Here is a 13,383-nt window from a genome sequence, read left to right as displayed (position 1 = left end):
CTTCCCTGAATCATTAAAAATAAGGTGGCAGATATACTATAAATTTACGAAATGTTTAACTATTCCCGGATGATATATGCTGCCATATTTTTCTAACTAGTTTCCATGGGACACAGGAAAAACTGCGGTAAACTGTAAATATGCAATTTTAATTAGAGAAATAATACGAGCTCGGTCTCTTACGCTCAGAGCTAACGTAGATCATTATCATTATGACTACCAAAGCGTTATAATTTAATGCTCTATTAAAATAATGCACTCAATTTCGTAACATATAAAGCTATAATTACAGTACTCGCTCCTCATTCATACAGGGCCAGTACTATTGTATGTACTCTTATTAAGAAAGCAGCGCGCCGTTCGATCGGTTACAAAACGCGGCGTTGCACAAATAAGCGGAAATCATACAGTTACCTCGCCTTGTCTTAACTTTGTGTGCGCTTCAAGGATTGTAGATACTTCATACTTGGTTACTTTGTTTATGCTATTACCCTGCGATGGTCTTTACAACTTTCTGCTAAGGGCAACTTCCCCAGGTGGGAGAGCTGACGAGTCATTATTATCATTAAAATAAGTCACTCATGATGATTTTTCTAAAGTGTTTGATTATCCAATGGACTCTGTACGTGCCAACCAGCTGACTGGCTGATTTAATAAGCATTTACCATTTACAGACATTGTTTTTTAATTAGAATTTGTAAGTCCAATAAATAGGTACTTTAACTGCATCCATCACCCATGCTTGGTGTGTAACATGTTATAAATAGAAGGGCCTGTGAAGGTTATTTCCTCCAATCGAAATCATCAAACTTGGTCATTTTTTCTTCCTGCCGGGGCAGCGGGATATTTTGCATGAGTGGGTTTTAGTCATTAGAAGTCTGACATTACCTTCTGTTGCACCCAGAGTGCGCGGGAATATTTTGATGATTTCCCTCTTAAGACCCTTATTGGAGGTTGTTTTTTTTTACTAAAACATCTATTTATTTTGAGGTTATCAACCCTTATCGTTCTGTAGTCATGATGAATTTGACGAAGATCGATGACTTGCATTCTTTCAGGATTATTTTCCTCCTACATTTTTTATCGATTACGTTTTAAGTTTCCTCGATAATCACCTACGGCATGATCAAGCATAATATTATGTTGTGACGCATACACTTTTTATAAGTATGCAAGTTTGCCCATGGCCCTGAACGTGCAGACCTAAAAGTTCACTAAACCATATAGCATGCAACCATTTTTTTCATATTCAAACTGGTTTATTGGCATTTTTGCAGAATAATGTCATTTTTTCAAGGCTCTGTTCTGCGTTTTATTGGTTCTTAAAGGCATGTACTTTCGTTGTTTGTTCCTGTATAAGTGCGGCTTATTCATCCGGTTAGGTAGTTAAGTAAATCAAGGATACTTCCTTCTTTCTTATTTCCATATTTTCCAATGCTGTGTTCTGTTAAGTTCATTTGACTAGAGAAATCATTTTTTTCTAAATGTATTAACTGCCCTTTAGGACTGCCCACAATTAGCGCTGTAAGGTTTCATCTGTATTCCTTGTGGTAAGAAACAGTTCCCAACTTTAAAGTTGTTAAAAATACGCTCTAAATATATATAGCTATCTATTGCCGTCTTTCGTATCAAATACCTATACGTGAAAAAGAAAACCGAGTGCTTCTAGTAATTTCATAATAACGTTTGCCACTCGATGTGTTTTGTGACAATTACAAAGTGCATCCATCGTTTCACGTTTGTCGCTAATTTGCGCGTCATTATCTTTTCACAGCCACTGCGTTTAGACAGTTGATACCTAAGTGTTTCTTCATCACTTATAATTAACCTGTAATTTGTATGTGCCTAGTAAGAATTTTACTTATTTACCCACTTGTTTGTGTATAGTAAAGACTCGACGGGTATTACTTATTTTAGTATTTTTCACGTACCTAGCTGAGAGATCCCTTCCTACTCAATGCTTTGAAAGAGCGATATATAAATTATATTAATAGTAGGTAAATAGATGAAACATTTTAAATAGAAAGCCGTTAGTTGATAATTTTATACATTTGGAACTTTAACCTCCTTTTTGAATTGCATAGACTCTATATAGAGCATAAACAACAAACTGTCAAACATTCACGTTCATGGTCACCCGATTAAACCTACTTAGTTACACAACCTCGTAGAAACAAACAAATAAAAAAGGTAAAGCACTGTTCTAATTTTGAATCGAGACAAAACAATCAAGGAGGCCTTGCAATAAAGGTCAAACTTTCATCTTAGCCGGTAGATGCAAGTAGGTTCCTATGTTACAGTTAGATATTGTTTATTTAATAATGCTTTTGATTAGTTACCAGTAGTGCTGCAACTAATTGCAGTTTGCTAATTCCCAAGTATTTATTGCCATAACTTTTAATTCGGCCATTACTTTTTTTCAAAATTACTCATCATATCTCCACGAACAGATGAAAAATCATTTTCAATGTCAACACAACTCAGTTGAGGTTAAACTGTGGTCAATTTTCATTGGATCTGTAAATTGGAGCAACCTTTGTAAGCACGATGCTCAAAGTCAGGTGACCTGAGGCCTGAGTGGCCACACGTAAGTTTACTTCCATATTATCCAACAAAGGTCATTAACGCTTCAACAAGCATAAGACGACGAAAGGAGTTTGTACCACGACCATATAGTTTCATAACAAAAGCATATAATGCTCAAACACCTTACTTAACTGTGCCTACATGATTTTTTCTTAATTGCTTAACTTTTTAAACATATTATTTATGACGGAATGAAATCTTGACCCCAATGAGTCCATAGAAGTAAATATAATAAAATTCTAGACATCAGGAGTTACTTAGTCAAGTAAGGACTCGCAATATATAATTTTTTTTACTCATTACACGTACAAAATGCAGCATAAAACAGGATTAACGGTTCAAAAAGTGGGTTAACCAACTAAATGCTTCAGTCAATTTTACGCTAAATTATCATAATGAGAACAATGTGTATTTTTTTATATTTCGAAATTGTTATTTTATGTTAATTTAGCCTTTCTAGTATAGTTTGAGTATGAAACAGTTATTTTGTTTACAAAAGCTAAAAGACTGGGTCATTTATATTTTTTTCTATTATACCTACCTCATAGATGCGAAAACCTTCTGATTAGGATACCATCATCATCATTCTCCTATTGATTTATTCATACTTTTTTAACAAGGTACAATGGCGGACTTAACGCCCTAGGCATTCTCTACCAGTCAGCCGAAGGATAGTGGTGAAATAGGTAGGCTGTAGGCAAGAAAAAAGTTTACACACAAATAAAATTATCATATTAGTCAACAGATTAGGAGCACAATAAACAGACATGTTATTTTAGGGCGCCGACGACGTAAAGTATGTAAAGCTATTTGCGCATTAGTTACCGCAATTTAAATAAGCAAATGCATAAATCAGAAAATTGCGCAATTGTGTCTCCTACAATAATTTGCAGATATTTATTAAAAAATCTATACAGACGTTTGACCGCGTTTAAAAAATCTAACATAATTGGGTCAAAAAATTAACTATTAGACCCAATTTGAAAAAATATTTTTGTCGCAACAATTGGGGTTGTGACGGGGATGACATGAATTTTGAGCTTTACATTCTTCAAAATTGAGTGTCGTTTGAGTATTCCTCTAGTAGTCCACAAAATTATCTAGCACACAATATTTATTTATTCATACATTGCCAATGTAGGTTTGCGTGCACCTAGTACAATATAATTACGATACAACTGTGCAAATTACAGAGGGGTGATTGATGGTGCAGCCTGTCAACCGCAGGACTCAGTCGGAGTATATTATCTAGGATTGTAGAAAATATGAGGACATGGCATTTTGGCAGACTCTCATTGGTATTACAAATTACGCTTATGAAAATGATGCTCTACTGATGATGATGATGGGCCTAGATCTACGCCCAAAGATGAAAACCAACTAAGTGCCTACATACTGCAATTTACGATCACCTCATCAGCTTGCTAGAGCTAGAGGTGGGATAATAGAACCATACAAGAAATTTAGGTTTTCCTGTCCCGACTAAGCGAATCAACAGATGGAATAGTTCATCCAGGGGCCCGATTCTCCTAATTTTACTCAAGCGACATACGATTTACGTTCGACTCGATTCGACTGAGATCCAATCCCGACTCGATTACGATTGCAGCGTATGTGGCATTCCACTATTTTTTCTTTGAAATAAAAGTTTTTATCCTTTTCTGACATTCAATAATGAATCATTTTGTCTGCAAATGATTTACGATTGCAAAATGATTGTGCAGCCAACTACCGTATAGACCAAAATCACCAAAATAGCAGACCAATCGCACACCAATCAAATGTCAATCGAATACGATTGGTCTTTTATTAGTAGCAGAATGCCCGATATGTTTAAAACTGCTATTGCGATCATATTGCGATTCGATTTCTATTCGATTTTGACATTATTAACTTACGAGAATCGGGCCCCAGGACCCTTGATTCCACGGGATACTGACTAGAGGAGTGTTAATCCATAGACCAATCCACAGTCAGGGAAGCTACCTATCACTAAGTCAGTTAAGTTCCTAATCCCTTATTAATAAGTAGGTATCTATCGAAGGATCATAGCTTTCTTCCATAATCTGGTACACATGCCTAGTTAAATTAACTCATGAATTAGATTCTGCGGTTAAATCCCCCATGCAATGAGATTTGAGATTGTGCGTGCGCACGGCATAAGTTTAATGAATTTGTGTTTGTTGTTGCAACATCGCTAAGTATAACATAGGAATTGTCAACACATGGGTAGCTGTATGAAGGCCGATGGTAATATCATACATTAGGGTAATACACAATCCTATTGCTAAGACATCTTAAAATATCTAGATAGATAGGTATGGTATATAGGTAATCTAGGTACGAATATTTACGGTACGATTGTTAGAAAAAGTCACCGCGTCCCTAGTAGGTACACAAAGGGCTCATAAGGCTCTACAAGAAACAAATATAAGTTTTAGTCAGTAGGAAAGCCTGAGACTCCACCAGTCATCTGAAGATTTCCTAACTCAAAATTCATTTGGCGGATCAGTGATTAGGCAGTAAGTATCGTCCAAAATCAAACAAAAACACCCTATTTGGTTCAACATAACGAAGACATCATAAACAAAATAAGTAGGCTAACAACCGGGGCGTTCAATTAGCCACAGTTCCCATAATTACCTAATACTCATGCATACTTATTTTTAAACACAGAGCTACCGACATAATCCCACAAATGTGCGTAACTATAGTTCGGCCATTCAGAGAATGCGTTCCTGACACGTCGCGATTGAACTGACGACGTAACTACATTCATTGATTATTGATATAATAATGTTGTTTTAATGCTCCTCAATTGTTAAAACGGTAAACAACCAGCAAAAATATTTTTATCGTAACTGCAACGCCATTGCAAAGTTACGTCGTCAGTTCAATCGCGACGTGTCAGGAACGCATTCTCTGAATGGCCGAACTATAAATACGTCATACATGGTGATTGAAAGCAATGTGTGAATTGGCAAAATATTAGGAAGGCATGTAAGCACATACATAGGTAATTATAAAAAGGTCAAATGTATTAGGAAGAAGTGTATATAACCTCGCACACTCGTACCTCACAGGTTGCCTTGCAGCAATGGCTGACAAAAGCCTACTTCCAATCATTGACAGATTGCTGTTAGCGCTGCCCTTCACCATACGGACTGTAGACCACCGTTATACAACCTAAGTACTTAACTCATCATTATTTTAGTAACTCACCTATACTAATATGATAAAGAGAATTAAGATAAAGAACATTTTTTGTTTGTTTTTTTTTACCCTGAAGGCTCTGAAACTACCGGTAGAAAACGACTTGAAAGGTTTGAAAAATTATTTCATTGTTCGAAAGCGTTTGTCGTGGTATGGGCATGTGATGAGACGGTGTGAAACTCATGCTACAAAGAGTGTGCTAAGTATGAATGTGGAAGGATGGAGAGGCAGAGGTAGACCGAGGAAAAGATGGATTGATTGCCTGAAAGAGGACATGAAGCAGAAGGGAGTGGATGTAAGTATGACGTCTGACAGAGAGGAATGGAAGAAAGACATGTTGCTCCGACCCCAAATGACTTGGGAACAGGGCAGGAAGATGATGATGATGATGATGTTGGAAAGCTACACTATTCCCGAGTACCTAACACAGGCTATCTACATTTTATCTCGGAACGGTTAGTCGTTCCCACTGGACGCAAGTGAAACCACGGGAAAACGGCTAGTTAGAGCTGCGCGCGTGCGGCGCAGAAGCGGCGCACGAACAAAAATGCACGCGCGCAGCTCGCGGACAGCTCGCGATCGGCTCGCGTGCTGCGCATTCGCGGCGCATTCGCCAGATGTGGACGCACCCTAACATGTAGGTAATCATCTCGGCAGTTTACCAAAAAAAATATCTGAAGTATCCTCGCGAAAAGAATTTGGAACATCATGAATATACAGGCTTGGCTTAGCTTTGCCAGCCAAGCTCCTAGTTAAAACGTGAACATTAACACGAAGCTACTAACAACCTGTTAACTGTTAAGTTAAATTAAACAGACCTTCGCCTTGCATAGGCAGGAATTTGAGGTCGTGCAGCTTACCATGAAGGTACCATAGTGAATAATAACTATACTGTACACCAGTAGATAATAAAAAAATATGATTTACTAAGCAAAATAGACTTAAAAACTGGGCAAAGTTATAAGGACAGCAATCATTCATTCATACATTCTTTCTCTTCCGTGGGATAGCAGTGCAGTATAATAGTTAATGAGTATAATCAAGTGGAATACTCGATGCTGTGCTGCCATCTGAATGTCTACAAAAGTAGTTTTTCTGGAATGGTGTCACATTCAGTTGAAGCTAGTTCGAAACAAAACCGCTAGATGGCAATTCTACCACTTTTAGTATAAAAAATAAGCTTGGCTAAAAGAACCAAAACCTTTATTTCAATTTTAGATATTTTATTACGTTACGTATGTACTGTTTACAAAAATTTACGGTGAATAGCACCATTTAACTTCAACTGAACCATTTTCAGTACTCAATTGACTGATTTGACCAATGGGTGGTAAGCATACTGCTGGTTAAGGTTCGGTTAGCACTATAGTTATATGGTACAAGTACACTTTACCACGGGTAAACGGTGGGTTGCCCAGGTAACTGGGTTGAGGAGCTCAGATAAGGCACTCGCTCCTTGTTAAATACTGGTACCTAGAAGCATCCAATGAGACTGGAAGCCAACCCCAACATAGTTGGGAAAAGGCTCGGGAGTTCATAATTTAAGTGGGTCTTATTTAGGAATAAAAGTACTTTGGTTATTAATTTCTTAAGCTAGGTGTAAAGCACCGGTACTCAGCTGAATCCAGTTAGACTGGAAGCTGACCCCAACATAGTTGGGAAAAAGCTCGGAGGATAGACATTAGTCTTTCCTTCCTAGAACTCCTAGGGGTGTAAAGTTAAGAACTGAAATTGTAATGGCAATCCGGCTGAAGTGTAAAGTAGCTAAATAAAAAATATTTATGTTCGGTCAAACTTAATAATAAAACTGACCAGATTTATTTTGAATTGTTGCAAAAATTTGCCAATCACAGTATTATTTCATTTAAGTTGCAAACAGATATCACAAGCTGTAAAATATTGGTTTACAAATAAATGTTCCAAGGCACCAGAATTCATTATCTTGATTGTCAGAGCCATTCATTCATTCACATAATATTAGATACTTTATTAAAGAGAATTTATTAACTATTCTTTAATATCATAACAAATAGTCTCTTCCATTTGTCAACATTTAATGTACATTATTTAATGTTTCTTGTACTTGAATCATCATAATCCGCAATAAGTTAAAGACATGAGCATTTGCCATCGCTGCATGTTAAAACTGATGAATGAAGGTTGCAGCCTGTAACACAGTATACCATATCACTAACTTAGGACTATCAACATACCATCAGTTGTACAAAGATCCCTTAAAATTAAAGCTTCATTAAATCTATTGCTATCACTGTTGTTGACAAAGACTCAGCAATAGATTTAAAGAAGCTTCAATTTAATGGATCTTTGTGCAACTGACAGAGAGCCCATAAAATATAATGAAACAAACCACAAAATTAAATCTAAAATATCCTAATAACTACAGTTTTTGTCAGTCTTGTTCATTATTACTGGAGCTCTCTCCACTAGATTCCTCTTCACTGGATTCCTCGCTTGATTCATCAGATCCACCGCCTTTCGCAGCCTTTTTAGCCATAAGTTCTTTGAACTGTCTAACAGTAATCTTCCTAGGCATAATCTCCCTCAGAAAGTCTAGCGTATCATCTTCCTGAACGACCTCCGCAATGTGTTTATACTCCAGTAAGGAGTTCTTACTGTTTTTGAATGCTCTTTTAGCCAAATCTGTGACAAACATTTCCTGGAATGCATAAGGCGCACATTTAATTTGATTACAGTGCTGTTAGACAAGAATAAGACGGTTTTCACTTATTAAATGGCCAGAGAAAAGCTATTGTTTACAGACAATAGGTTATAAAAGCGGCAAAACATACAATACTCACGGTCACTTTCGTTACTAAATACAGAGGTTCGGCCCCTACTGCTTCGACGTCGGGCGAACTTTTCATTATTGTTTTCACTCTAGATAAAGGTAAATGCAAATCTTTTTCGCCTTTTGGAGTAGCCATCGTTTTATTTTCAACTTTTAATTCAAAACTGATCCAAATTCTAATAACAAGTTCAAACTTCAAGCAGACGTTTTATGACGTTTTGTGATGTGTTGCCATAAAAAATAAGAAGTACATACTATGTAAAAGTATTTATATAACATAGCGAAATATGGTCGAGATTTTCTTATTATGAAAAAGAAATATAATGAGTGAGGTAACAATAAAAATGCGCTTACTAACGCGCGTTAAGAGATACAAAACCTCTCAATTTTCAATATCGAAGCTTCTTGCACTTCATCTTGATACTTATTTATTCATTAGTCAAGCAGCAGAATGTATCATTAAGTAACTATCTCGTTAATCGGTATTAGACTACGAAATCGTACTCTAATATAGTTATATAGTTACTACAAATTATGTTGAGGCACCTAGAATTTACTACCGACTTCAAAATTATTTTAACAATTGGCAACATTGGATTATCTATTTACCTTTTTCCGGTAAAAAAAGCTTCAAGTTTGATATTTATAAATAAGTTATTACAAGCCTCTCAACTTTATTTTGTAATGTGTATTGTAATTATGTGGATATAATATGATAGGTAGAAATAAATAGACAATATTGGTCTTAACGCTAGCTGTCTTTATTTTCCATTTCCTTATAGAAAATACTTTTACGAAAAACAGTATATAGGGCCGCTTGCGTGGCCGGCCACACTCGCGGGGCGCTGACTAGTGCCGTCTGCCGGCCCAACCAATCCGACTTCCAATGAATTCTTACGTGAAAACGATAAATAATACAAAAAATACTGATAACGCGAGATCGTTAACCGATTTACAGCGACTTCTCAATTTTGATCAGTTCAGCGATGCCATCGTGCATCTCCTTGACGGCGTCGTACTCGGTGAGACCCATGCGCCTCTTGTTGGAGATGTCGTAGACGCCGCCCTCAGCCTCGGTGTGCTCGCCGCGGGTTCCGCGCACCTGCAGGTGGTACTTGGATGCGATCTCCTCCAGCTTGGCCTTGTCGGCAGCCAGCTTGGGCAGCTTGATGTGCACGGAGGCACGCACGGTGGTTCCCAAGTTGGTGGGGCAGAAAGTCAGGAAACCAAGCCTGTCATCGTGGGAGAAGGGAATGCGCTTCTCAATGTCGTTGACAGCGGTCACCAACCTCTTGTACACCTGCTTCAGGTCACCACCCATCTGCATGGAGATGAGACGGAGATGGTCCTCCTCATTGCACCAGACCAAGAAGGTCTTGTTCTCATTGTGGTAGATACCACGGCCAGTGGGCCAGAAGCGGCAAGCATTGGCAGCCTGCAAGAAGCGGTCACCCTCCTTGAACAGGAAGTGGTCATCGATGAGCTGCTGCTGGGTTTCCTTGGACATGCCAGTCAATGGGTAGAAGGTACCCTTGAGTTCGCCCTCAAGTCCGGAGAGGGTGCTGGAGACCTTCTCTTCCATCTCCTTGTACTGGGCCTCGGTCAGGCAGGGGTTGAAGGGGTAGCCCTCCATGGAGCGACCGCAGCGCACACGGGTGGAGACGACGAACTCGCCAGCAGGGTCCAGGTTGCCGAGGGTCTCCACATCACCCCAGTTCTTGGCGGGGTGCTTGTCGGTTTTCTTGAAACCATTGTGGTAGTCCTCGATGATGGGGTCGAAGAGGTCGGCGAACACTGTGTACGCCTCGGCATCAGGGGCGTAGATTCCGACACCAGAGTCCAAGTTCTCAACACCTAGAAAAAGATTACGTAACCGTATTAGAGTCCGTAAAAATTAAACTTAATGCCTTAATATATTATAGAGGGATTTCGGTTATCCAATTTTACGTAACTATTATACCTATGAAAACTTAATGCTATTATCAACGTTGCATTCAATCAGATATAGGTTTCCAAGTTACCTATCTATTGTCGTAAAGTGCTTACGTGTCTCACTCGTAAGTACATAATCTTTATTGCATGATATCATAGCGGCGAGCGTGTCAAAGTCTACTCACCAGACTGGATGCAATCCAAGAGGGTGGAGCCGAAGGAGGTCTTCTTGTTCTTAAGAGCGTCGAACACCTCCTTGGTGAGGTACTTCTTCAGCAGTGACTTGGAGTCAGAGGCCTGGAGCTTGCTGAAACCAGCCTCCAACTTTTCGATTGTTGCGGCGTCCACCATTGCTGCGGCTTTTCTGCAAGACACAAACATCAAATATAAATATCACATCTTATTGACGCAAGTACATGAGAAAATAAAGATTCTAACGCTTTCAACGCTGCGCATGTTGCCCTAGTGCACATTTTGATAAGTTTTATTGAAAACACTACTTTATTAATAATTAATTTTAATTTGAAAGACGACACCGTAAACCGTAGCCAACTACAACCGCAATTTTTTTAAATGTGAAAGAAATAGTGACGTACCCATCGACTGTAGAATCGAGCGGTAGAAGTGTAAACCTATGTTTAAACATCCAAAAAGTTTTAAATCGAGATTTAATAAATCATGAGGGGCAGGAGGAGGATATTATCTATTTCACTTTACATTATTACTTTATCATATAATATAAGTATTAACAACACGGAAAACACAATTACGAAATAAATCAAAATGTTATTTTTACAAATATTACGAACCGCCTGATGAGGTAATACGCGAGAACGGCGCCACCGCAAACCACCACAGGGATTGTGACTTTCAGTTTATAATTCATATTGGTAGAATTTACTAAAGCCACTGTACGATCAAAAAGGGGGTAGCAACTACTGGTACTGGAGATGAAACGCGGACTGGACCGGGTTGAGGATTGTTTTTGACCGAACACACCCAAGGATACACTCAGTTTTGTGGTGGAATTACGTAATTTAGCTAGAGGTCGCCTTGACCGACACGCGCAAGTCGAACGGATGTGTCAGCTCACTGCGCACCGGTTCTTCTTCGTCGCGCGCAGCCGTACCTCCCACTCGCGACCAACGAACGAACGTGTTATCGCGAGTTTCTTGTTACTTTGCATTCATTTCTATTCGAGAAGGTAATGCAATAATTAAACATCGTCAGATTACGGAATCCACTTATCGTTCCATGAATTACACCTATCGTGATATTGGATATGAGTCGATATGATAACACGATGATGATGATATGTATGTACCTACTAAGGAAAAAAGATAGAGGGTACCTATTTTACACGTAGTTAAGGGTAAATTAAGTATGCCTAAGTCACTTTTCGCATCAAAAACACCTGATAAATCAAAGAACTTGTCAATTCAAATTAAATAGGTACAATTCACAATAATAAAATCTAATTATGTACACGAATTCGGGACATTATTTCAATGCAATATGTGATCTGTGGGATTGAAAACATAATCCTTTTGTATCCTAAAGAACATTTTGTAGCTAGCAGGCAGGAGTTCAGACTGCCGGTCAATCCGGAAACGCCATAATTTTTACATCCCGTGCAGGTTCAATGTCCGACGGTAACATTGCAAAAATTAATCATGTCTAAAGAATTTTTAGAGGTATCGGTGCCCATATTTAGAACATTACATTGCAAATTACAGCACAGATAGAATGATTTGAGGACAATATATTGGTTGTAAATCATAACTTGGCAGCGGGCACTGGAGATAATGCCGGCCGGAGTAATACGCACCCGTCGGCATCGTCAGCCGGTTTGTTTTCCTTGTTTTCTTTCGTTGCACAGCCACCCATTTTCACAAATACTATTTATTAACTAGACGCTAAAACATGCACTAAATCACTAAAACTACTGCAAATAAATAAAAGAAACGGAGGATACTAAATGCAATGATGGAATGATATTTTGTCCAAATGAATGTATCGGAGCCGGGAGTGGCGAGGGCGAGGGGTGGCCCGATCGATGCGCGACACGCAGCACGCACGCGGCCTTACGCTTCCCGCCCTTCGGGAACAGCTTTAAAACTTTTCGGAGGGAAAGTTCCCCCGGTTTATGCTACCGGTTACCTGCGCGACTTTTATTTGAATGCAATTCCAACTTCTTCAAACAAGTGCGATATCATCTTATCGGTGAAATTGTACACTTAACGTTATCGAAGCACATCTTGAATTGGGATTTAGTTATCACACTATATGCAAGGAACATTTCTACAGTTCAGGAGCGGCGGTGGTGTGGTTCGGCGACGCGGACTAAGGAAACTTTACGTCGTCGGTAGATTAATATTTAAATGACCACCGCTTACCTTGCGCTTGTACAACCGTCAGAGTCGACTGCGAGGTGCAGAATGGTCCGTGCGGGTTCGAGCGGAGCGTTAAGCCCGCGGCAGCGTCCCGCGCCCCCCCTTCCCTGTCAACCTTGGCCTTGGTGATGCTTGCCTGGCCCGCAGAACGCGAGCCAGTTTAGCTTCTAGTCGTGATTTGGACTATTATCATTACAATCGTCATTTAATCTTGTCAAACACTAAGGATCAATTAGTTAGTCATCTGTTAATCCTACGCCTTGGCAAATGTAACATCTGTTAATTTTATGAAAAGTTTTCACAAATTCCGGTGGGTTAGTCAGCCATTTAAAATCTTATAATCAAGAAATATTTTGTTTGAGTAAAATAAATCATAATATCAGCAGGTAAGTAAGCCAATTCTCTAAATTCAAGTATAGGTACCAACAAAATTGGCTCCTAATAGGTGCT

At 38.8% G+C, this 13,383-nt stretch overlaps 2 protein-coding genes across 3 annotated transcripts; both read right to left on the bottom strand.

Moving 5' to 3' along the window:
* Window positions 1–7,577: 7,577 nt before the first annotated feature.
* On the bottom strand, window positions 7,578–8,847 carry LOC124635024 (chromatin accessibility complex 16kD protein). Its single transcript, XM_047170809.1, has 2 exons — window positions 8,619–8,847; window positions 7,578–8,476 (listed from the first exon to the last, which is right to left on the bottom strand). Exons 1-2 carry the CDS (start codon window positions 8,742–8,744, stop codon window positions 8,210–8,212), a joined length of 393 nt encoding a protein of 130 aa, XP_047026765.1. The 5' UTR covers window positions 8,745–8,847; the 3' UTR covers window positions 7,578–8,209.
* A 500-nt stretch (window positions 8,848–9,347) lies between these two features.
* On the bottom strand, window positions 9,348–13,080 carry LOC124634893 (arginine kinase). 2 transcript variants are annotated; one of them, XM_047170683.1, is made up of 3 exons: window positions 12,937–13,080; window positions 10,726–10,904; window positions 9,348–10,462 (listed from the first exon to the last, which is right to left on the bottom strand). In XM_047170683.1, the coding sequence occupies exons 2-3, from the start codon at window positions 10,889–10,891 to the stop codon at window positions 9,561–9,563; spliced, it is 1,068 nt and encodes a 355-aa protein (XP_047026639.1). In that variant the 5' UTR covers window positions 10,892–10,904; window positions 12,937–13,080; the 3' UTR covers window positions 9,348–9,560. The 2 variants fall into 2 exon arrangements, with proteins under 2 accessions (XP_047026639.1, XP_047026559.1); XM_047170603.1 differs by lacking the exon at window positions 12,937–13,080 and adding an exon at window positions 11,350–11,664.
* Between the last annotated feature and the right edge of the window lie 303 nt (window positions 13,081–13,383).

The sequence above is a fragment of the Helicoverpa zea genome, chromosome 1, assembly GCF_022581195.2.
Source record: "Helicoverpa zea isolate HzStark_Cry1AcR chromosome 1, ilHelZeax1.1, whole genome shotgun sequence".
In the NCBI taxonomy this organism is placed as follows: domain Eukaryota; kingdom Metazoa; phylum Arthropoda; class Insecta; order Lepidoptera; family Noctuidae; genus Helicoverpa; species Helicoverpa zea.
The sequence above is the reverse complement of the archived record's forward strand: the minus strand, read 5'-3'. Positions and strand labels throughout refer to the sequence as shown.

What these genes read in the sequence shown, in the direction of transcription:
- LOC124635024 (XM_047170809.1), bottom strand. Translation starts at nt 8,744, where the DNA reads ATGGCTACTCCAAAAGGCGAAAAAGATTTGCATTTACCTTTATCTAGA. An exon ending in ATTTAGTAACGAAAGTGACC is followed by an intron (nt 8,477 to 8,618) that starts GTGAGTATTGTA and finishes TATGCATTCCAG; the next exon opens with GAAATGTTTGTCACAGATTT.
- LOC124634893 (XM_047170603.1), bottom strand. Translation starts at nt 11,426, where the DNA reads ATGAATTATAAACTGAAAGTCACAATCCCTGTGGTGGTTTGCGGTGGC. An exon ending in GCGTATTACCTCATCAGGCG is followed by an intron (nt 10,905 to 11,349) that starts GTTCGTAATATT and finishes TGTGTCTTGCAG; the next exon opens with AAAAGCCGCAGCAATGGTGG. An exon ending in CTTGGATTGCATCCAGTCTG is followed by an intron (nt 10,463 to 10,725) that starts GTGAGTAGACTT and finishes ATCTTTTTCTAG; the next exon opens with GTGTTGAGAACTTGGACTCT.